This window comes from Thamnophis elegans, chromosome 1 (assembly GCF_009769535.1).
Source record: "Thamnophis elegans isolate rThaEle1 chromosome 1, rThaEle1.pri, whole genome shotgun sequence".
Taxonomy (NCBI): Eukaryota; Metazoa; Chordata; class Lepidosauria; order Squamata; family Colubridae; genus Thamnophis; species Thamnophis elegans.
In genome coordinates this window covers 33,223,552-33,249,499 of record NC_045541.1, presented here as the reverse complement: position 1 = coordinate 33,249,499, position 25,948 = coordinate 33,223,552, and the positions used below count along the sequence as shown (strand labels likewise).

At 36.4% G+C, this 25,948-nt stretch overlaps 1 protein-coding gene and 1 long non-coding RNA gene across 2 annotated transcripts in view; one reads left to right on the top strand and one right to left on the bottom strand.

Moving 5' to 3' along the window:
- Positions 1-16,299, bottom strand: part of BAZ2B (bromodomain adjacent to zinc finger domain 2B) — a 143,992-nt gene extending 127,693 nt beyond the window's left edge. Inside the window, 1 exon segment of the mRNA XM_032210955.1 lies at positions 16,125-16,299. Coding sequence (XP_032066846.1) covers positions 16,125-16,209 — 85 coding nt within the window. The 5' untranslated portion in view covers positions 16,210-16,299.
- A 92-nt stretch (positions 16,300-16,391) lies between these two features.
- On the top strand, positions 16,392-24,841 carry LOC116504116. The gene is made up of 2 exons (XR_004254770.1): positions 16,392-16,465; positions 24,798-24,841. It is a non-coding gene; the product is annotated as an uncharacterized LOC116504116 (long non-coding RNA).
- Positions 24,842-25,948: the final 1,107 nt, after the last annotated feature.

The following is a 25,948-nucleotide window of genomic DNA, read 5'->3' as shown; positions in this document are numbered from 1 at the left end:
GGTGGTGGTGGTGGTGGTAATTGTGAGGAAAATAGCAGGAGAAAGGAGGAGTGTTAGGTATGTTTGCCATCTTAAATCGTTTATAAAAATATAAAGGTGGGATATAAATAAAATTAAAAAAACAATAATCATAACCATGCATTCAATACTACAATGAAACAAATAGCAATGGGCACTTTCCAAGTAAATAGCAGAAATAGTTCAAAGCACAATTTGTAGTTTCAGAAATTCCACTGTTCGTTTCTTTCAATTTGGAAAAGTGTTATTTCCTGAAAAAAACCACTGATTACATAAGCTAATATAAAACGAAGCTCACTATGATGATATGGCATTCTGTATTTGTTTTTGATAAAACTTGTTCTTATTAGTATAATGACTGAAGGTATAAAATGGTATTATTCCTTTACAATGATTGAAAGCATTTTAATTGCAATCATTTATATATCAGAGGTTTGTTTAGAAAAACAAGCATATAGGGGGAAATCTTATTTTTATTTTAATTTCATAACACGTGTATAAATAAAAATTTAAACTGAATTGATATAATTGCTAGTAATTTATGAGGTAGTTTTGGGACAGTCTGCATGTATACTGTGATTTTTATTTTCACATGGTAGCTTTTGGGGGGTATATCTTTTATATCCTCATTCTCTTTTTGCCATTAATAAGGTTTTGGGATTGCATAACATCATACAAAATTCAGTCTATCACATAAATACATTCAGAATGCCTTAATTCTACTTTCACAGACTATTTCAATAGAAGTATATACTTAATTCCATAAAATTAATCATTTATTTATTTCTCTCCATTTTAAACGCTAAAGCGCAAATTTTTGGCATTCAATCTGTCATAGAAGTAAATTGCAAAAATAAATACACACTTCTAGATGAAAAGATGATAATTATTCCTTTTCACAAGCACTTGTTAAAAGAAACCTCACTAAACAGTTAATGTTTTCCTATTATTATATAGCAGCTACTGCTAGTTATAAAATATGAGCACAAAGACTTATTCTTCTGTTAAAACTTACAATTCAGCTGAAGAAACTGATTTAAGAATAAATAAATAGATCACTATCCACTACAGGCTGAATACCCTGGAAGTTCAAGGAAAGATGGAGTAAAATAGCTCTACTTAAGAACTATTTAGCATGACTTATGATCTACTTTTTTATTTAAATTCATTATAGTTCCAATAAACTGAGGCATTTTCAGAATTAAAAAAAAATCAATTAAAAACCTATCAAGCTACATGCAAATCTCCCCAAGTCTCATTACTATTCATCCCTGATATTTCTTTTATCATGATACTGAAGATGGTATACACAATGTTCCCCAATGGTATTTCCCAAAGCTTGTTCAGTTTTCCTGAAGTGGCTGGATTACATGCCCTATAATGCCCCATCAAGGACTCCGGTGGTTTTGCTATTTATTTACTGTTGCAAATTCACAAGAGCTTGCTCAAGACTTAGTGCCCTAAACTACATGGTTGGTGCACAGTATCAGTTTATTCATTTAGAAGCACAGATCTTTGATCTAAGTCTCTTCACATGCTGAAGGCTTATAACCTCCAGATCAGTGGTGGGTTGCCAATTTTTTTACTAACAGTTCGGATGCGCAACACTTCTGCGCATGCGCAGAAGAGTCTGGCCAGGTGGGCGGAGCCTCCTGCTGTCACTACTACCGGTTCACTTGATCCGGGTCGAACCAGGAGCAACCCACCTCTGCTCCAGATCTATGACATCCGTAGTTAATTTTATGCATTGCAATATGATACAGGTAGTCCTCAACCTGCAATCACAGTTGAGCCCAAAATTTATGGTGTTAAGTGAGAAATTTGTTAAGTGGCTTTTGTCCCATTTTATGACTTTTTTGCCACATTTGTTAAGTGAATCACTGCAGTTCTTTAATTAGTAAGACAGCTGTTACGTGAATCTGGTTTCACCCATTGACTTTGCTTGTCAGAAGGTTGCAAAAGGGATTACGTGACTCTGGGACACTGCAACCGTCATAAATGTAAGTCAGTTAATCAAGCATCCTTTTATGTTCCTAGATCGAAACTAATAATCAGGATGCGCGAATGTACATCATGTGACCATGTGGATGCTTCAATGGTTGTAAGTGTGAAAAATGGTCATGTCACTTTTTTCAACGCCGTTGTAACTTTGGATGGTCATTAAATGAACTGCTGTAAGTCGAATATGTGTAAACAGAGTTGGGTTTTACTAATTCTTCCTGCTTTGAGGAGAGGTTCTCTACTGTAAATACAAGCTAAAGTTATTGTTAGTCTTATACTCTGCCTCTTTCAAGTTTTATGTCTTAAAATTGTCAAACACTGTCGTGCCAATTTATTGGGAGAAGGACAGAAAAAAGATTACGGTGCTGCATTGGCCTTAATTTCCCACTCCTGTAAACCTGTTGCTATTTCCATCTATTCTCTGGAGATACTCACTGCAGAGAAACCATCTTAGAGGCTGGTGATACCATCACAAATAGAAGGCCATATGAGATGAAGGACTGTAGTAGATAAGAGGATTCTGTGGGAGCTTAGTACTCCAACTGATGCTACCATTAGATAAAATACTAATGTTGGATTATGATCATTACTTTGGATTAAAATGAAAGTAAATCTACTCATGAAGATACCTTGATAAACTTGAGTTAAGAACCCGTTTTATTTTTAACTGGCTTGGTCATTACCCTCCTGAGTAATATAAAAGCTGACTGTGGGTAATGCATAGGAAGATCTTCATATAAAAAAGTAGGAACCAGTTAGGATTTTTTTTAAAATTTGACTTCAGTACTTTAAAAAAAAAAAATTATCCACAGAGACAATTTACACCAAATGATGAAGATTACCATTACCAATTACTACTGGTCTCAACAACTTAGAAGAAAGAAAAATTATTATGAGTGGAAGCTTGAATGAACCAGAATTAATAAATTGCTTACAGGTTTGGAGTACCTTGGCGCTGGCATTATAATTGGTTTTTTAATGCATGGTATGGCATAGAGAATATTAGAATACTCAGTAAAATTTGACTTACCCTTCAGCTAGAGTTCATGAAAGTGCACTGAAGTATTATGACAGCTTAAAATCTGATTGAACAATTGTCATCATTTGTCTGGTACTTTCTATGAACCATGTTCAAAGCGGCTCTCAATTTTAATATAGAAACACATATTTTACACACTTTCCAAATGAGATGGACTTCAACTTCATTGGCTGAAGTTCAACATATCTCAAGGGGAAGGCTGCACCAGCCATTTCAAGGCAACAACATTTAATAATCTTACAAATATTAGAAATTATTTAACAGTGCCTGGCAGTGATTTGTGTGTAATAATTTTAACATAACAGAAAATTTCTATCTCCTCATCGTTTAAACTCAACTAAATGGATGGGAATTTGTGACAGCAAACCAAAGGGTTCAGGCGCAACAGCAAAGCCGAGGCTACTATGAAATTGAATTTAAAATGGTCATCATCACTCACTAGTTTGCCTGTATATTATCAACAAACAACCCCAAATTGAAACCTCCCAGATGTACTCAGAATACAGGAATCTATACCAGCATATTCACTGACCATCTGGTTGGGAATTATAATCCTAACATATCTAAAAGGCGCCAGATTGTTGAATAGACTTTTTTAAAAGGATCAAATGAGTAGAGATAGCTGACTGAAAACAAGAACAGCTCCATCTTCAAACTGATTTTTTTAAAACTCCAGTTAATCTAATATTTATATTAGAGTTAGCACAGAAGTATTGAATTTTAATAAACAGTATATCTAAGAAATGCAAAGCTTTTTCAGAGAGATACAGGAATGCTCTTCAGCAATATTTCCTAATGTAAATTCCTTATTTGCATTACAACATAGGTAGAAAAATAATTCTTCCTGTGATTTAAACTTCTGAAAGCTTCTAGACTTCTCATCAAGTCACTCCACAACCTTTACCACTAATTCCATCAGAAAACTGCATAAAAATGTGATTACTTTCATGCCTTTCTGTCACATTCGTATTACAATGTTTTTCAGTCAGGACCCAATGCTTGATTAAATAAATCTCAGCCAATCAAGAGAAAGCCATACACGTTTAATTTGTTGGTAAACTAGTTGATATTCCTTAGGAACAAGCTTTAAATATTGTTTTGCTGGCAGCACTGAAAGTCCCTAACAAGGCAATACTTACCTAACATAAAAGTCCTATAATCCAATCCCAGAAGCTTTGATGATGGAAATTTTCTGTAAACAAATGAAAACCTGTCCCCACCCCTCACTTGTCCATTTACAGAATGTCCTTCATCTGCTACTCAGTGCAAATTTCTTTGTTAATCTATTTACCAATCAGTCAATTCTAAATGCATCCACACCAGGGGTGGGTTGCTGCCGGTTTTACTACAAATTTGCAACCCGCACATGCGTGCATGGGCTGTTCAATGTAAATTGTTCTTCGTGCATGTGCAGAACAATTTACAGTGAACTGCACATGCCCAGTCACTAAAATCCAAAAGGGCGGTGGTCCGGCAATGGCGAGGGAACAAGTTCAAGGGGCGTGGCAGGCCTGAGTCGCTGCCAGTTCTGCAACCCAGGCCTGAATCCCACTACCGGTTCAGCCAAACCGGGCCAAACCAGGCCAAACTGGGAGCAACCCTCCTCTGATCCACACAGTGTTCAGATTTGGCCAAGAACATTCCATCTTTCCCTCAGAGATCTACATAAAAACCATCCACATCTCTATATCTATATCGCTATCCCTCAAAAACACTTTGAAGATAGTTGAGAATTATTTCCTTAGTCACCAGAAGATAACCCAGCAGCTGAACTGGGAATAAGTCTGTCCATCTCTTGAACACAATCATATTATAAGAGCGCCAAGGTCCAGAGCTGGCTTTTATAGTAGCTAATGCTCCTAATGAAAAAAGGGCATGAGATCCCAAAGAGAGGAAGCGATAGTCTTGCCACAACCAACATAACCAGATCCATGTAAACTTCTTCTGAAAGAATACTGCCTTTTATAGATGAAAGATGTCCTGTTCCTTTCATAGAAGATAAACTAAAATACAGTAAAGATTCATAAATATCTTCTTCTGCTGAAGCTCCTGAAGTAGCCTTAATAAGCAACTATTTTAAAGACTGGTCTTATCACAAAACTACTCTGAAAAAAGCTTGCTTATGTGTGAAACATACTTTGAGAAGCCTCTCAGTACTTAATGGTTCAGGCACAAAGTTTGATTTCTTGAAGGTTAGAGATGAATTGTTTACGTTGGCAGTCATTCCATTTTAATAGCTGTTACCTAGGAGGAACAATTTGATCATTTTTCTGAGTCCAGATGTTTTCTATGGAAATCCCTGAGGTTACTTGCATGATTGGAAAGTCCTTGTTTCATCTTAAAGATGAAAATTGCTACATAATTCTAGATTTCAGACATTTCATTATGACAGTGCCTAATGCAGAAGAATCTGGGCATAGCACAGGTGTAGATATAATGATTTAAAACTGTCTTTTAGTGCTACCCATTCAACAAAGGAGGCCTCCATCTGCAGCAACTGGATCCCAAGGTCATGATGGTGCTGGAGGTGGTACAGAAAACTACAATGCGTGTTCATATTATTTTGTGTTTAGAAGGCACCTTACAGATTTGACATGCTTTGCGGCCTAACAGCTTAGAGACCACGAAAAGGCAGATGGAGAATCAAGAAGAGGAAGAAAACAGCATGCTTGAGCAACCCAAGGGGAAATCAAGACAGGATAGTTCTGATAACAGGTCAGGAACTAAAGGAAACGCGACCAGAACTAAACACTAATTAACTTGGGGCTTGGGAAAGTACAACCACAGAGATATGATATTCCCAGTACTCAGTAGTGGTATGGGTAAAATTAGACTGGGTTCAATTAACTGCTTTTTTTCCTTGCTTTTTTAATGCTTTTTTAGTGAAAAGGTGAACACAAAAGACTTTTCCAAAGCTAGCAAAAAGTTATGCAGAAAAGAAAGTATATAAGTTTAAAGCTTCAATTGCAATTAGATTTTGAAAAACACTATTGAAAGAAGATTTTGGGGTAAAGGCATACTTCCAGGGGTGGGATTCAGCCGGTTCAGGCGAACCAGTAGTTCTGGTGATCAGTTGGTCCTGTCCACCCGCCGCTGCTCTTTCCTGTCCTATATTTCCCCATTTTTTTAGCTCAGCTGATTCGTGCGGCACAGCAGATTGCCACGTGTCAGCTGTTTTACTCACTGGCGCTGACATAGAAGGTAAGCTTTTAAGCTTAAAATGTGTGGTTTATGAACGCTGGGTGCGTGTGCAAGGTGCACGTTAGGTGTGCGTGTGTGCAAAGTGTGCATTTGCATGCTCACCGAACCGGTTGTTAAACCAATTGCATCCTACCACTGCATACTTCATAGGCAAAAATATGTATTACGAAGAATCAGCACATGAAGAACCCTCTGTTATACAGAGTAAAAATCTTAAAACAAATAACAATGGTTTGGACAAACAAACATTTCAATCCAAAGAGTAGGTCACTAGCATATTAAATAGGTTTATTCTGGCTATAGTTAGAAGGTTGAGGACCATTCTCAAACTGGCTGTTTGAGACAACAGGAGGGACAAACATGATAGTTCCAACAGAGTTTAGGCTCCAGATAAAACACAGATTAGTAATCAGATTTGTAAAATTATGCTTACAACTTTTCCCACTATCTTAATAATGCATCTCATATGCAGATTGCATAGTTGGATTTTCTGGTCACAAACTCCTTCTTCTAGATGTTGGTTTCTACTCTGCTAGGCATTCTACTTTCTAGCTGGGTAGGATGGCACTGTGCCAATCTGATTGTGTGCATATTCAAAATCAAAATCTTTCTAGATGGATCATGATTTTAAGATTTGAACTCTGCCATCTTCAATTAAGGAAGAATACTGTAAATGAAAATAAGGCTTAGAAAAAAGCCTACCCAAAACGGTTGAAGCTGGAGAAGACCAATGACTTGGCATGTTTATTTGATTACAACCCAACCACCAATTCTACTTAGGCTCTGCAACTTATAACAAAATACCCTGTATTTCTACAATTTGGGAAAACAAAACTGAGAAAGCATGTGGCATTTAATTACACCCATTTCAAACAAGCAAAGTGGAACTACAGGTTGGTGAAGCGCTGAAGAAACATCTTTAGAGTCTGTCTCTGTCTCTCATACTGCAAAAGTATCTCTGTATTGGAATCAGAGACACTTTCAATGAATACTTCCTTTAATAAACATCTGATCAGATGGCAAACATAAAACCCTTAGGTTCATCCACAGAAACACATACTAGATCAGTTCTAGCACCTCAGAGTTTCCTGATACCTACTTTTAAATCACCACCAGAGACAAAAAAAAAAGCTCAGAAAGAAATTGTACAGATGACTAAACATTTTCTCCTGTTGCTTGAGCTGGGCCTAAGCCACTGGAAATAGATGGAGAGTTTGAGATCTTTAAATCAGAGAGAGATGCTTAAAACCCTAAATGGGCTAACTGCTCTTTCACTAACAGTTTTTAAAAGTTTGACGAGCACCAAAAGCATACACAATTTTTAGCAGGACATATTTGACTCCGTGGCATCAGTGTCCATTCTTCTAAATCATTGCCATTTCAAATTAAAACACAATAAATAAGTAAACAGACTTACAATGGTGGGTTTAGTCTCAAATCCACTTACTCTGAAGTACTGACAGTAATTTTATGAAGATTTCCAGAGTCAACAGACAGATGATTGTGGTCTGTTATCTGTTTAACTGTAATTCAAATTGTGAAATTTTTCCCCTTAAAAGATGTGCTAACATCTTTTTCCTTTTTCTAAAAGTTTAGTTTCCTGAAATTCAAGCAAAGAATTGCAGTACTAAAATGCAGCTTTAAAATTGCTCCAGTTAAACTAATCCAAAAATTATTCTTTATTTTTATTATCCTTGTTCTCTTTTTTCTAAATGTGTAACACCGATGCTGTGATATGAAAAGCATCCCTCTGCTTTTTCCTTAGGTTCTAATTCAGGTTTCTCATTGTTCAGTTGTCAAATTACTCCCATGTTGTTAAACCATAGTGGTTATTCAGGCCAGAACTGGCTAAGATCCAAATTTAAAAACAAACCTATAATTAACATGTTTAAGGAAATAAAATTCAGAAAGGAAGCAGTGTGTGTGTGTGTGTGTGTGTGTGCGCGTGCGTTTATATAGCAATAGCACTTAGACTTATATATCGCTTCACAGTGCTTTACAGATCTCTCTACATGGTTTACAGAGTCAGCATATTATATTGCCCCTGACAATCTGTATCCTCATGTTACCCAACCTTGGAAGGCTGAGTCAATCTTGGGCCAGTGAGACTCAGTCAGCAGAAGTAGCCTGCAATACTGCATTCTAACCACTGAGCCACTACAGTGTGTGTGTGTGTGTGTGTGTGTGTGTGTGTGTGTGTGTGTGTGTGTAGTTCTCGACTTATGACCACAATTTATCCCAACATTTCTGTTGCTAAGCAAGACAATTGTTAAGTGAGCCTTGCCCCATTTTATGACCTTTCTTGCCACAGTTAAGTGAATCACTGCAGTTGTTAAGTTACTAACACAGCTCTTAATTGAATCTGGCTTCCACATTGACTTTGCATGTCAGAAGATCACAAAAGATTATCACCTGACCTCAGGACTCTACAACCATGATAAATACAAGCCAGATTCAGATGTCAATCACCCAAATTCTGATCATCTGACCACAAGGATCAATGTGTGGTCAAAGTGTGAGAAACAGTCATAAGTCATTTTTTAAAAACAGTTATGAGTTGAGCACCACCTGTATATACGTATTTGCTTGCACATCTAGACTCTAAAGAACCTGAAGTCTGCTGTAGTCAAATATTTCATATAATATTTGTGTACCATTAATTTAGTATAGACTACCAGTTATGAATGCTAAATCAATATCAAGTCAGAAATCTCATTATGCAAAGAAATTCAATGTTAGGACAGACACACTAGATTAAATTGAACATCAACAAGGGTTATATCATGGAGTTAGTGCATATGAACTGGAATAAAGGGATAAATATCTATTGGCTGTGCCCTTCCTCTGCACCTATTGATGCAATTTGGGAATTATCATACATGCAAACAAATAGTATACCTTATTCTGGGAGTTGACCAGCTTGGGCAGGGTCAATAGGCATGATGTAATTTCATTTAGATATGGCAGTACAGACTGTCTAATATTTGTTTACATAGTCATTTGAATTTATATGTTAATTAATATACAGTGGTACCTTGCTAATTGTTAATTGGTTCTGGGAGGTATACTATAATATAGCCTTTATTGTCATTTTACATCATGTATAAAATAAAATTGGTATGAGTAATGTGCAATGAGTATCAAAAACGATGAGTACCAAACAAAATTTTCCCATAAGGAATAATGTAGTGAATGACAATGGAGCCAATGACAAGTTCTAGTGTGTACGTTGAGTACCAAACAAATGATGAGTACCCGGACAAAATGTTTGTGTCCAAGTGCATTGAATACCAAATTCAATGAGTTTCAAAGCAACTGAGTACCAAAGTACCACTATAATAATATTTATGGCCTATAATGAGAATGATGAATATGGATTGCTTTTGTCAATCTATGAAACTTCACTGATTTACATGACTAATATTTGGCTTTAATAAAAACATTGTTTCTGTCTTTTTCGGAACAAAATTATGGCAGATACTCTGCTCATTGAGACAAACTGATGCTCCTGCCCAGAGGTAGGTTGCTTCCAGTTTGGCCCAGATCGGGCAAAGTGGTAGTAGCAGCGGAGGGAGGCTCTGCTCACCCACCTGGACGCTTCTGTGCATGCGCAGAAGCATCACGTGCGAGCAAACCGGTAGCAAAAATTTGGAAACCCACCACTGCTCCTACCGATCAACACCATCAAAATGCAGAAGAGAAAGTTATTCTTGTGGCTGAAACTGAACAACCCTATAAGAAAAAAATATAGTACAAATTTTCATAACATCTAAAATCAGCTGTGAATAATAACAGGACTTTTCTCTTACGATTCTATGGCATATGACAAGTAAATCAGTACATTTGTTTCAGTGGTTGTAAGAAGATCTTCAATATTCTGAGGTTTACATTCTTATAATTTGTCTTAGATATATAGGTAGTCCTTGAGTTATGACCACTTGTTCAGTGACTGTTCAGAATCACAATGGTACTGAATGAAAGGGACGTGTGACCAGTCTGCAAACTTTTAGCCATTGCAATGCCTCTGCAGGAAAGTAATCATGATCCAGATGCTTGGGTGCCCAGCTCGCAATTACCATACTGCAATAAGCCGCAGTCACTGCAACAAGCCATTTGCTACCTTCCCTATCAGATTCCCACAAGCAAGTAGCAATAGCACTTAGACCTATATACTGCTTCACAGTGTTTTACAACCCTCTCCAAGTGGTTTACAAAGTCATCATATTGCCCCCAACAATCTGGCTGGATCCTCATTTTACTGACTTTGGAAGAATGGAAGGCTAAGACAACCTTGAGCCGCTCAGAGTCGAACTCTTGGAGTGAGCAGTGAGTTAGCCCTGCAGCAGGGAAGGTTGCAAGTTGCTCCCATGAATTACTCCCACTGCTCCCAGAGTCCCACTATGCAGTGCAGGATCCAGGCATCTCATACTCCATAGGGATCTAATACACCCATCTCCCAGTGTTGTCCTTCCCAGTCCTCCTGCATTCCCAGCACCTGCCCATGCTACCCAGCATCTGCCCACTGCACTTGCTGGCCCACCCAGCCCCAACTTGTGGCATCCATTCATTCTCTTCCCATCTGGGACTCCCGATCTTCTTCCATAACAACCCTTGGGGTCCTGGGATTACAACAACAACAGGAACTCCTGGAATTGTCATCACTGAGAAATGTGATCACATGATGTCATACTTTGACTGTATTGCTCACTGTTGGCAATCTCAGTCCCAATTGCCAATATAACCCAAGGATTACTATGTTTTTTCTTCTCTTCTAGCAATTGGATTAAAATGTGCTATTGAAATCTATCAATCAGTGTTTTAACAAATATTATTTCTTCATATATCAAGGTGCTTCAGGGAACTTATCAATGTCATGTAATATCTCCACTTTATTCTTTAGAAACTTTGGCTTCTTTATTAGCAGAGTATGTTTTGAATATCGAAGTAGCTGAAGTTGAATACAAATTCTTGTATGCTGATATTTTATGTGTTTATGTATTATTGATAACTATTGATGTTCTTTCCCAGAATTTATGGCTGTAGTACAATTTGATAATTATCAGGTGAATAAATTAATTTGAAAAAGCCTAATATACTTCCTATAAAATGAAGGTTATTATGAAAATTTGTAAAAAAAAATACAGAGTTTAAGTATTATTTGAATTATTTAAAAGACTTTGGAATAATTATTCAAAGAATGACTTTCTCGTTTGTAGGGAAAAATATTTCAAATTGTTTACATCAGATTAATACTTACTTTTTAACAGGTTAAACATACCTACAAGTTTATTGAAGGGATAACACTGTTAAACTGAGTCTCAGATATACCACCGACTTATACTTTGATTTCTACTTCATCATATAGAATTGGAATTTTTATTAAAGACCTCCATGTATAGAACTAGAACAGTGATTATTTTACCTTTGGACTTTTTGGCAGGGGCAGTGATTTTACTCTAGTCATTTTTTTTTCAGAATTAAAAACTGGGAGACATTTTTTGCATGAAGTTGGGCATTTAAATTTTATGCCAAGTTCCCTGAGAATTTTGGGATAATCCTAGTTTGAAAAATGTAGGAAGCTTTTCTTTGGAGTTTCAGGGCAAGAAAGATATTGCTACTGTTAATCAAACTTTGAAATAAATGTCTACTGTCTTGCAGCAAGACTTTGGGTTATCTAAAATTGCTGAGCAGTAATATATTCAACTAAAACATCTTTAGCAGACTTGGGAACTCCTAAATTATTGTCAATAGATAGTTTCAGATACTCCTGTATGGACAATTTCTTTTTACTTCCACTAAAGTATATCACTCAAAGAGTTACCGGTAATTAAAAAAAAAATGAAACAAAGCATTAAAAGGCCATATTTTAACAAACTAAACTAATGGACTTGAAATGGGTTTTAAAAGTGTTTAATGTACACATTATGATCTTGCAATTAACTTAATGCAAGAGTTGTGCTGATTGGGCACTGCAGAAGATGTTAGACAAGAGTTGGCTGTCAACTTTACTAACTTTACTAAGTTAGAAGTGCAATATCACTGATACATGAGTTCTGGGTTTCTATTTGGTTGTCCTGTTTTAACTTAATACTTAGATTCCATTTTATCATATATGGTTGAGCATGACAAAGATGTAATATCATGTTCAATTATGTACAATAACCTTGGGATGTATTGCTTTATAAAGAACTAGCTGATAACTTGGCCTTGCCCGGGTATTTATTTATAGGGGGGAAATGTCTGGACCAAATATAATTTCTAATGTTGGATTTTTCCCCCTTACCAGAGGGAGCCCCCTTGTGGAGTACTGTGAAGCTGTTACTATGGCAGTTTCACTGCGCTGTACATTAGAAGCCAGTACGGCACAACAGGCTGTATCTTAACAGAACACATACCCTGAGGGGTGTTAGGGGTGTCTTACCCTAACGTATCAAGTTTGCTTGAGGCGTTCCAGAGTTATGCTGGCATGCGCGCGCACACACATACACACACAGCCATTTATATATAGAGAGAGATTTGGGATTTCTCATGCATGAATGTTCCTCAAAAGATGGCTTTGTTTAGATGGAAATGATCTGTCTCCCCATATTTAAAATCCTGAAAGGAACATACATACTTGCTCTTCAACTATAAATTGGTTTGCTACTATTGTTTTAGAAAGACTGACAAATATTGTTCTGTGTGATAGGGTTTAAAAATTGCTGTTTAAAAACTGACTTATTTTCTGATGTATATTTTATTGTATACTTTGCCTTTTCTTTTTTTTATCTTCTTAATTTTTATGCAGCTATCTTCAACTACTTTCTTAAATTGGAGAAAAGGTGATTCAAGGAGTGGATAAAATTATACGTTCATACCTCCTGTTTTAATTTGAAATGCCTGAAATTCCAGGCATTTTAAAATTAAGAGAAAGAGAAAAGGATACAAATCAGCCTTTCATTCAAATACTAGTCTGAGAAGAACAGGTAACCAGAAATTGTCTACAAGTAAAAGTAAACTAGCAGAGCACAGGGGAGGTATAGAGCTAACTATCTTGCAAGCTAATAACTTTTTGCTTAGTTTAATAACTTGCCTTTATAAGATTCCCATTGTTTTTGAACCAATAAAAAGCATCAGAACCCAAATGAAAAATTGCTCAGGCATCTCTTTTACCCGTTGCTGCAAGACCATCACATTCCAGGAAGATATCTGTTCTGAACTACATACTTTAAATATTTCTTAATATAACCCAGTAAACACAGACAGTATTTATCCACTTCACTGAAGGATCTTACTGAAAAAAAAACCCGTGTGCTTGATATATTTACTGCCCTCTAAATTGTTATTTGCAGCATTTAATAATTTGAAATATCCATAGGAAGAGCATAGTCTTTGGTCTTGGATCACTAATAGAGATTCTTGCAAAATGTTGAAAGAAAACGCTGAAGTTAGTTTAGCAAAGTTCATTGCAGATATAAAGTTATCAAGCAGGAAAATTCTCCATCGAAAATAAAAGAGATATTCATAATGTTTTGACTTCTGGAGTTTCAAAACTTATGCAATATTAACTCTTCATCCATGGATGATCAAGAATGAAACATAATATGTGTAGAGTATAAGAAGGAGGGGGCCAGAGGTTCAGACTAGTTCGCCCGAACCAATAGCGGATATTGTGGGTGGCCCCACCCACATGGCCTACAGGCTCTACGGCATCCCATTTAGGCCCTTTTTTCGCCAAAAGCACATGCGTGGAAGGCTGTGCGCATGCAAAGATGTGGCATGGCACGTGCGCTCATATTTGCAAAACGGTAGGGAAGGTAAGTGAATATCAGCCATAGATGGGCGAACTAAATTATCTTTCCTGCTTCTCTGCTGAGTCTCTATTAGATCAAAGGTTCTTATAAATACTGAAGGAATACTTCCATTAATGGAAAGGAATGCCTGAATTTACCAGTAGTGATGGCCATTTCTCCATACTTTCAGCTTGATACTGTATTATATTTTAGTAAGTATGTGGAAAAAAATTGTTCCAAAACCCCATTCCATCTGCACAATTTTGTGCATGATAATATATTGTGGGATGCCGTAATATATTGTGCTGTGATCCTAGATCAATTGATCCCACCAGCAGAGATGATGCAAAAATGGATTTGTCCGAGTAAGAAATTCAGGTTATGAGGAACTCTAACCCTAATTAAAACCACTTTCCCAACCTTATGCCTTCCATTTATTTGAATCCTATTTTTTATATTCGACCAGCCACCCATGTTCAACATATCTGAAACACAAGGCACCCGACTAGGGAGGCAAATCAAAATACATTTAATAGGTAACCACTTTATAAAACAATGACATAAACTGGGCAACAAGATATTCTCAAACGGTTGTGGGGTCTGGTTATTTCATTCACTGTAACCAAATTACATTTTCATCAATGATAAAAAGTTAACATCTTTGTCAAAATATCTACAAAGTCTCCTTGTCACCAAATACAGGTAGTCCATTTTAGCAACTGCCTTGTTCATCACTGCAATTACAACAAGCGATAAATAAGTAACTTTACAAGTAGTCCTTGCATTTCTGATCTTTGCAGATCTATAAAGCAAAGGACAACTGAAGTAAGATCAGAAGCACAACTGCGGTTTCACATAGTTTTGGCTTTGCTTGAATTGCTATATGTAAATCATGGTCACTAAATGAGGACTGCCTATACTGATTTGATACACACACAGAATTTCACCTCACCTTCTGATCTGGTTATAGACCAGATAATTATGAACTTGGCATTTTCGAAGTTAATCTTTCAATCATTACCATCAAAAATTAAAATGCTGTAAATCTTTGCAATATTGATTTATTGTGATACCTTCACTTTCAAAATGATTTACCAGCTTATTTGACAATGAAAGTGAAGTTGCTACCCAAGCCTCATGTTTACTCAGAAGTTTGTTGCAGAGTTTAAATGGGATTTATTATTAAATATCAATCTATTCATAGTAATGCACTCTTCATCAAGCAATTTTTAGAAAATTTAATTTGGATAGCACATTGTGCTATCAATAGTAGATACAATATCATGATGTAGCCAATTTCATTTTGCTTTTGAAGTTTGTACTTACTCATATTCAATCTACAAATACCTAGCATTACATTCTCAGACTCCCCAAAATTGCTACTTGTACTATATGAAGCTGTTAATAAATACTTAAATAATGGATTCAATCACTATAAACTGCATAACAAACTGGTGATATAAATAAAGCTCTGTTCATCATACTTCCTAAATCATTATTTTTTCCAGAAAAAAAAATAAGTCAGATTATACTAGATATGTAAAAATCATTCAGATATAACTAAGGACCTAAAGAGTTCTTGATTTTCAGCTCATATAATGTGGCAAATGCCTTCTATCCATTTTACTTAATGGCATGCTACAATTCCTTTTCACAACAATATATAATAATTCACATACTTATATCATTAATGCACACAATGTAGCACTGTTGTATAATTCTGAACATAGGTAAAATCCGGCATGCCTGTAGGAAAATATTTTACAGCTTTTAATACTCAAGAGCTTAAACAATTTCCTTACTTTAAAAGACAGAAGAAAGCAAAACAGAAAAATGAAAGCAAGAATGTAACCCACTCTATCTATAACCCTGTTAAACTGAAAACCCCTTAATTATTTTTCTTCTGAAAAGAAAAAAAGCATTAAGCACGTCTCCTATTTCAAGCAAATAGAGATGTAATATGAACAGCTTACTGTGAATAGTGGTTTAATCAGGAAGTAGCCATTACCCCCTCGATACAGAACAGTGACAGCACTCCAAAACAAGCCGTAATATTTTCTTTTTTTAGTTAAGAGGAATGAAAGAACACCTACTATTGTATCCTAGTTCTTCTGACCTCTGGGTCAGCAGATCTCTATTATCAAATGCTATCAAGACAGCATAATCCAAAGCAAGCATTTACAGCACTCTATTTGTGGAAACACCTAAAATCTGTCTTAACACAACCTCTCTCTCTCTCTCCCTATGTTACTCACAAAACATGGCTGTCTTATTCAGAGATTAGCAATTATTGTAATGAGATACTGCCGGAGAGGGTCAAATAGTACTTCCTGCAGTTTACACATCTTGATTTCCTGGTAAACAAACTGAAAGGCAGCTGGAGCACTTAGATTACCGGTAAACATCCATGTTCATGTGACCAAAACCAACCCAGGTAAGGTATGTGGCTTGCAAAATATAAGGTAGGAATTGTTTTACTGAACTGTGGCAACACCCTCTCTAAAGCAGTTTTAACAAAAGGAGCGTTCTCTATGCAAAAGACAGTTTCCCCCCTCTCAGAGAAACAGATGAAAGGCTTAGTCCGTATTATGTTATCCCCTTTGCTATAACAAGGAACTAAGATTACCTGGATTTTAAATAAAAGCTTAAATTTCAGTGGCAGCTACGAGTCAAGAAAAACAGAATAGCCCAACTTCTCAAAGAACAAGGAAACTGCACTGGGCTGAAACTAATTTAATACAAATCAATATTACCTTCTTGAAAATATACTTGAATGAATAAAAACATGATATAATTCCCTGTCAAAGAACATACACCTGAACTTTTTTCTGCAAATACATACATACATACATACATACACACACACACACACACACACACACACAAAAAAAAAAACCTATATTGCCAAAAGTATTCGCTCACATGCCTTTACTCACATATGAATTTACTGTAAGTGACATCCCATTCCTAATCCATAGGGTTCAATATGACGTTGGTTCACCCTTTGCAGCTATAACAGCTTCAACTCTTCTGGGAAGGCTGTCCACAAGGTTTAGGAGTATGTTTATAGGAATTTTTGACCATTCTTCCAGAAGCCCATTTGTGAGGTCACGCACTGATGTTGGACGAGTTTACGTGGCCTACCACTTCGTGGCTGAGTTGCTGTCGTTCCCAAACACTTCCACGTTCTTATAATACAGTTGACAGTTGACTGTGGAATATTTAAGAGCGAGGAAATTTCACGACTGGATTTGTTGCACAGGTGGCATCCTATCATAGTTCCACGCTGGAATTCACTGAGCTCCTGAGAGTGACCCATTCTTTCAAAATGTTTGTAAAAACAGTCTGCATGCCTAGGTATTTGATTTTATACACCTGTGGCCATGGAAGTGATTGGAACATCTGATTCTGATTATTTGGATGGGTGAGCGAATACTTTTGGCAATAAAGTGTGTATGTATGTGTATGTGTGTGTATGTATGTATGTATACACACACACACACACAAACACAAACATACCCCCTTCCCAAAGCACCAATAATAAAAATTAATATAAAAACCTAAGAGCAACCCTGCCAAGTCAAGCCAATGCTTTCTTAATATAGTTTCTAAATATGTTTTTCACTGACCAACCAACGGCATCCGAGATGGTCATAAGCAGGAGATGTGGAAATTGTCCTGAACCTGGAAGTCTCAAGACTCATGTTGTCCATAAGTGGATTCAATCCCCTTCTAAAGACATTCCAGTCAGTGGTCATCATCATGTTTTGTGATGATGACTTGCACAGGTGAACTATGCATTGGGTGAACAAGTGCTCCTTTTTCCTTTTGAAATGTTCCTGTTCAAATTTTTCTAACTAGCTTCGTTGCATGCCCATGGACTTAGTATTTTGAAAGAGAAGGAAGCCTCCCTGTTGACTTTCTCCTCATTCATGCATTCATTCATTCGATTTATGTGCCGCCCATCTTGGCTAGAGGTGACTCTGGGTGGCTTACAGACATTCACACACTTTGATCCATCCCTCCATCATCTTTATTTTAAATGAAGTGTTTTAATTATTTTAGCATTTTTCTTTGTAAGGAAAGTGTTCAATTCTCCTTCAATTTGCTAGCACTGATGATGTTAGGTAGTTCGGTTCATGAAACGTCTACAAGAAAACAACCAAGCTCAGAGAGCACCAGGGGCCCCTCATTTCAACTCTGCGCTACAAATATTCTCCTCTAACGGGATTCCTTCAATTTTTCTGATAATTTTAAAAGCCGTTAAAATAAAAAGTAAACAATTTAAAAATAATCTTTCCCATGAGATCAATACTTTCCCTTTCTTCAGATAGTTGTTAGTTGGGAAGTCGTGTCCAACCCATCGCGACCCCGTGGACAATGTTCCTCCAGGCCTTTCTGTCCTCTATCATCCTCTGGAGTCCATTTAAGCTCATGCCTACTGCTTCAGTGACTCCACCAGCCACCTCATTCTTTATTGTCCCCTTCTCCTTTTGCCCTCAGTCTTTCCCAGCATTAGGCTCTTCTCGAGTGAGACCTTCCTTCTCATTAGGTGGCCAAAGTATTTGAGTTTCGTATTCAGGTTCTGGCCTTCTAAAGAGTAGTCAGGGTTGATCTCCTCTAGGACTGACCAGTTTGATCGTCTTGCAATCCAAAGGACTCGCAGGAGTCTTTTCCAGCACCATAGTTCAAAGAGCTCAATTCTTTGGTGCTCAGACTTTCTTATGATCCAACTTTCACAGCCATTTCTCCAGATAAGTTGACCCAAATGTAATACAAACAGGAAGAATATTCAACAGTAGAACTATGGTCTGTCTCTCTCTCCCTCCCTCCATCATCCATCACAGAAAAATCATTAGCATAGTAAGTTCTAAAAATATGTATAATAATTAAAAATGATGTTATAAAAAGAAAAGAATAAATAAGTATCCAAACTTAGCTAATGGTGACATATTGTACAGATGGTAGCACAAATCTGGGCAACTTCAGATGATATTTTTGAGTTCTTGTCTGAAAGAAGTAACAGTAAGCAGAAATTCCATTCTCTGCCTGGAAAAATGGAAGTCAATCTATATAGACACCAGCATAGTAGAATATGACTTAAGAGCCATATTTCTCGACTTCAGCAATTTTAAAATATGTGCATTTCAACTCTCAGAAGTTCTCCAGCCAGCATGCTCACTACAGACATAAATGACCAAGCTCAAATCTTATATCAGATATATTATATGATGATCTAGCTCTCAACAGAAGGCTCTAATGCTGGGAAAGAGAAGCGAACAACCACTAGCAAAATTGACAGACTCCGTTACAGTGATGATGAGTGCACGGGTAAACCATTTCTTCCAACAAAACAACAATTCCTAAAAATTCTGTCTGGATTGCTTCTGGGAGACTTTTTCACAGAGGGAAGTCTCGTAAAAATTAGGAAGAGGGCTTAATTTCACTGTATTAAAGAACAGCCATATACATTAAAACAATGAGTAATGAGTAAATTCAAGCATCATATTAAACTACTACTGCCTAAGAATTGAGCCTCTGTGATTGGTGCAGCAACTTCTGATTAACCAAAATGTTTGCTTCATGTATGAACCCAGCGCAACATCTAAAGCTTGAATTTGAGCTTCAGGAATGAATTGTTAACAAGGAGTTTAACTTCAGTAATCAATCAAAAATAAATCTATTACAGATAAAGAGAAGATAGAGATCAACTAGATTCTGGGAAAATTAAGAAATTGTCTTAGAGTAAGAAAATAATTTTGCAAATAACTTCAAGTACTATCCACTACAAAGAGCAACAATTCATTCACTCTGTTGCAGACATTTGAGCAAATCAGGTAGTAAAATCCAAGATTCCTGTTTGTGGGCTGCCTCAGGGGTCCACCATCTCCCCTCTGCTTTTTAATATATATATATATATACACACTTAAAGTCACAACCCCTGGTATCCCCAAGTGTGGGAGGAAGGTCACACTTCCACTCTCTGTCATTAGGCTCGTCACAAGAGACCATCCAGACAGAAACCCAATATTTTTTACTGTTGCCTTTTTTGTTACATTTGTTATATTTATGCTGATAAATAAATAAAGGGAGACTAGTATAGATCTATTTCAAGCTATTTAGCTCTCATCAGCTAGCCATACCCAAGTTTGGGAATCGAACCTGTGCTCTATTGCCTCATATGGTTAACTCCCTGCCTGGGAGGCAATAGAGCACATATATAGTCATTCATCGGCATGGTAGATCTCTGCCCTGGCTATACATATGAAATTGTTAAGATTCTACTCTGCTTTCTATTGATTGTCTTATAGATAGAGAGTCTGGATTGGTAAAAACAGACTTTGGCTCAACCCTTCAAAGGCTGTGGGTTTGGGTCCCCATAACTGGACCTGCAGAGATTTCTCTTTGCACTTCAGTGGGATTGCATTGCAATGATGCATATTGTAACAAAAACAGATAGAAATGGCAAAAGAGGAGCTATATGTAAAAGATGAAATAGACAGGATTACAAGTAATCCATAAAACAAACCCCTATAAATACCAACAGGATAATCTAGAGTGCAGAATATTTAATAAAATAGGGACTGCAATGGATATATAGAAAATAATTATAATTTCTATATAAGTGGAAAGTATGAGCATTTGTGCAAAAAGAGGAAGAATCACCATATTTTTCGGAGTGTAAGGCGCACCATAGTATAAGACGGGCCAAGGTTTTGAAGACGCAAATTTTTTAAAAAAGTTTTTGCACTGCAAACCTCCCCAAAACGGCCCGTTTTTCGTGAAAACAGGCCCATTTTTTGCCAAAAAAGGGGCATGGATAGTCTTTAGGAAGTTTATAAAGTGCTCCTGGGAGCTTGGGGGGGGGGGGAATTGAGCAAAAAAATGGCCCTTTTTTGCTCACTTCTTCCCTCCCCAGCCCCCAGGAGCTCTCTGAAAGCCTCCTAAAAGCTCTGCACAACCATTTTGGTGAAGGGGACGGGGTTTCGGTAGGCCAAAAATGCTGTATTCAGTGTATAAGACACACCCAGATTTTCAGCCTCTTTTTTTGAGAGAAAAAGGTGTTTCTTATACTCCAAAAAATACGGTATCTTGATATTTGAGGGGCCTTTTAACTAGATATGTCCAAATGTCTTTGCAAGGAAAATGAGTAGACAAAGAGTTGTATTGCATGAATAAAGACATTTGTTTTTTTACCCTTTTCTACAAGGGAACAGGATCAAGGTTGTATTTTGTCAAACGTTTCAATATTGTCCAACGGGGTGAATTTTCCTTGTAATTGCCCTGTTTTCCCAAAAATAAAACCTCCCCAGATAATAAGCCCAATAGGGCTTTTGAGCACATGTGCTAAAATAAGCCCTCCCCGAATATATTGCAACACAGCAGCAGCCATGAGGTGACCACGCTCACCACCTTCTGCACCTCAAAAATAATATCTCCACGTAAATAAGACCAAGCACTTATTTGGGGGGGTCAAAAGAAAATAAGAACCTGTCTTATTTTTGGGGAAACATGGTAGAATTACCATAGGTAATACACCCAACATACCCCGAAGTTAATGTTTAGGAGAAAAAAAATGGGACATTATTAGAAGATTTTATTTGAATTTAAACAAACATTGACTTTTAGAAAATGCAAACCCTTACCAATCTTTTGAACCAATTTTTGAGAATGTGGCTTGCAAAACTAAAGAAACTGAAGGAATAATGGAATGATGAGCCAGAGGGAAGCAGGAGGGAGGTGCTCCCTAAAGGGCAGGGAATGAGCAAATGTGAAACAATAGTTCACTTACTTTCAGTTAAGATAACTTGAAATACAAGTTTCTTTTGAGGTTGTCCTTTCTCTGTATTGAAAAGCCTGAATGTACATTTGCACCCCACCCACTATACATCATCCAGGATGCATAAACATTGTGGATAAACCCTGGAGATTCTGTAGTAGTACAGTAGATAATTTCGCTAGGAATAAGGCCACAACTTCTAACTTTGATTCAACCTCGTGAGGTAATAATCTACAAAATTAAACCATGTCAACTAACTCAAGAAGATCATTCCATAAACTAAGTAGGCATACCTAGTGAATCATATATGCATTAGATGCCATCAAGTCTTTGCAAGCCCAACAAATGATAGTTACATTGACATTTGGTGCTTTTGTGCAAAAGCGGAGGAATGTAGGCTGGATAGATGACGATACATCTATAGTAAGTGTCATAGAGGATTATTAGTGATGGGCAAGGCCAACACAGTGCTCACAGTGGATTGATTCAGACATGAGCCAAGTTTATTTTTTGATCGAAACAACTGAGATTATTTTCTGAACTAACTACACTCCCTTGTCCATTCTCATTTTCTTGTCAATCCTGTTACCTCTCAAGCATTTTTTATTTTTGAAAAGACTTAGAAGCTGGATATAGCAGTAAGAAAAAATGGCACAAAAGAGCCATCATGAAGTTATTCTCTAAGTTTTCTTGGAGTTTTAGGAAATTGCTCTTCCACTCCTTTCAAATATCCTAGGTCAAAGGCTTCTATAATATGCAGAGGCCTCTACAAAGATCACTGATTTTCTTATGGAAAAAGAGTCCACATTCCAATGTACTAATGGTGCTAATACAAGAGTTGTTATTCGGTCTCTTCTAGCAATAATTCTACCTGCATCTCAATTCTTCACTCAGGTTGGCATTTTTTCCTCTCTTCCTATATTGGCATACCAAGTAAACAAGGGAGAGCTCTGGATTCTTCAAGCTGAAAGACTCCCTCAAATTTTTACCATTTGCCATTTTTATTGTTGGAGCATAGCTATGGAGGATCAGTATCAGAGATGACCATCTTTAAAAGAGAAGACCAACCTCTTTCTCCATCAGTATCCCATGGATTCTGTGACTCTCTTCTATCCTGTTTCCCTGAAAATAAGACCTTCCCGGATAATAAGCCCAATCGGACTTTTGAGCGCATGCGCTAAAATAAGCACTCCTCTGAAAATAAGCACTCCCCAAAAATATTGCAACAGAGCAGCGGCCATGAGGTGACCACACTCGCTGCCTCCTGCACCTCAAAAATAATAAGACGTTCCCAAAAATAAGGCCAAGAACTAATTAAGGAAACATGGTAGACATGATAATGATTACCATCATCATTTATTAAACTTGTATGCCACCCAGCTCTTAATGATTCTGAACTAAGATTTATCTCCATAAATTATTTATTGTTTAAAAAATGGACTGTGCAGCAGTCATTTAAAAGATATAAAAACTAGTTTTAAGGCTGAAAAATGTTAATGATTTGACCAATCTTGCATTAGTCTTTACCATTTTGTCCAACAAGGATTCCTAAAAATCATAACTTTTCAAATTAGTGGCACCACGTGGAAGAAAATGTAAATCACTGTAATTGTTATGACATTATTTTCATGTATAATTTTCACAACATTTCTAGTTACAACATGTCACTGAAGACACGAGGTTGCAATCAACCTTCCATCCATACATTGACTTGGTTCTAACAAATCACATACACTATATGCCTTCTCTGAGATTAGCTTCCCAGGATGTTAGCTTGGCTTCCAAAAAGTGCCCTTTCGACTTGAGTTTTATTGTAGGGCAAGAACATACCATGAATGTTCCTGATGTCACCTACACTTTACCCATCCCCTCAAAACTTGGGTGCACTCCAAAGTTCCTCCAAATTTTATAATCAAATTACAATAAAAGAGTGATAGAAAAGAGAAATTATTGAGTGAACATATAGTAATTATTATATTATCCACATTTAACTTATCTTACATTTAAATTGAATTTTATTTTCTGATTCTAGTCATTTTGTAGCATACGGGCCCCTTCCCCCAGCTCCATACACATACCATTCAAAGCCATATGTAGTCCTTAGCACAAGCAAGTTTGTGAACTCCTGTTACAGAAAATAAATAACTTTTAGAGACTTTTAAAGTCAAAAGTGTTTTTTTTTATTTCAAAGCTCAATATTTGTACCTGAACAATAAAAAGCTACTATTGGGATAAGAAAGATCTATTAGCCACCAGTTGCTAACTTTTCATTACATCTTCCAAATCATATCACTAGTCCTCTGAGCTGGATCTAACAAGAAATGTAAAGACAGCAAGAATAAATCATATCCTCTCTGGAAACCCTGGTTCTTATATTTCTATCTATTTTCTATAACCTTATTGGGCCATGGTAAGTAGGGTAATAATTTCTTACATTCATTCCAATATTTTAATTGATTACACTATAACAACTATTCAAAAAAAGCATGCAGGTTTGTGATCTTTTATAACCTTGAACATTTAAAATATTTTATATTACGGTACTATATTAAAATATATAAAACAAAATAAAAAATGTTTATAGTTATTACAGTAGCCATAAGGAAATGAAATTCCTGTATCACTTTTATAAAGGGATAATAGGAAAAAGATGGTATCAGAGTAGTTGCTATTGTATAGAGTAATAACGCATTGGGTACCCAGACTAACAGCTTTCAGTGGGTTTCTTGCTTAAATGTAACCCCTCTCCAGCAGAACATGAAAAAAAAAACAACTAAATTCATTCTGACTATCTTGACTGTAATGCTGGGTTAATTTGTACAGGGTACTGTGTATTAAAATATTCATTAATATGTAGCTCTTAAAAGCTTTATAAGAACAGAAGGGGGGGATAAACTGAATCAGAAGCTTTGTTTTTCTCCCTATAAAATGCATGAAAGTCGGTGAAAAGCAGTAAATATATATCCTTTCATTTATCCATCAACAGAAAATAGACACACAGCCTGAGAGAATGCAATATTCATTTTGCTGCAGAAGAACAGACATTGCATAACAATGAGATTTGCTAATGAAATCAACCATCAACCAGGAATACATATGTATTAAACCAAGACCTCGGTGTCATTTTCTTTTTGCATCATTTGTTCTTTTCCTGATTCCACCCCCTCCCTCCTCTTTTCAGCATTTTGTCCTTCCTTCAGTTTTCCTGCATTCAAATATAGCTATGTTGTACAACAATGTTTAAATATTATAGATGCTTTTATTTTAACATTTTCTTCTCCCTGCCAAATGTAGATGCCAACAGCGTAGCTTCCATCAGCATTGTTAATGTACCCTTGAAGGAAAAATCAATGGGTACTAAAGAGACAAAGACAATTTATTTCTCTGGAAAATTGTTGAAAGTATTCGTCAAAACTGTTTGCCATCCAGATTACAGAGGTGTACCAATGTATACTAATATGTAACATAATAGATGGTGTTTAAAAATGAAAGTTACGTATACATTGTAATTCAATCATTTTCATTCTGCAATAATTACTAATAATGGTTTAGAACTATCCTAATTATGTTTTTAATTCAACTGTATGAAGACCACCATGGTACAAAAATAATCTTAACTATAATACATGGCATGTGCCACTTGGAAACTAGAATTTCAAATGCCATTTTTAAATTGCAGGATGTGCCTGAATTGTTGGCAATTAATGATATTCTTTTGTAATATGCAAAGTCAAAGCCCTTTAAGAGGAAGCTATTCGCTTCAGGATGAATTAACAATGGAAAGTTTTGAATTTTAAAAGATCCTAGTATTTAAGTCATACCTCTGAAAAAAAAATACTATGGCCTTTTTCAAAAATGCTTAAATTATTGGCAAGCAACAATATTCTTATATAAAGTAAAAGCTATCATTCTTTAAGAAGCCATTTATTTTAAAATACAAAAATGCAAGCTTTCATTTTGTGAAATATTTTATTAAGTGTGCATAAACTAGATTTAATTAACCTGCACACAACTAGGAAAGTTATCACTACATCCTTCTGTTGATGTAATTAATCCTAATTCATGGCACCCATAATTTCTGAGATAGCTGCACTGCTATTAAATAAGGGAATAACTCATCCGGTACTTGCTACTTTA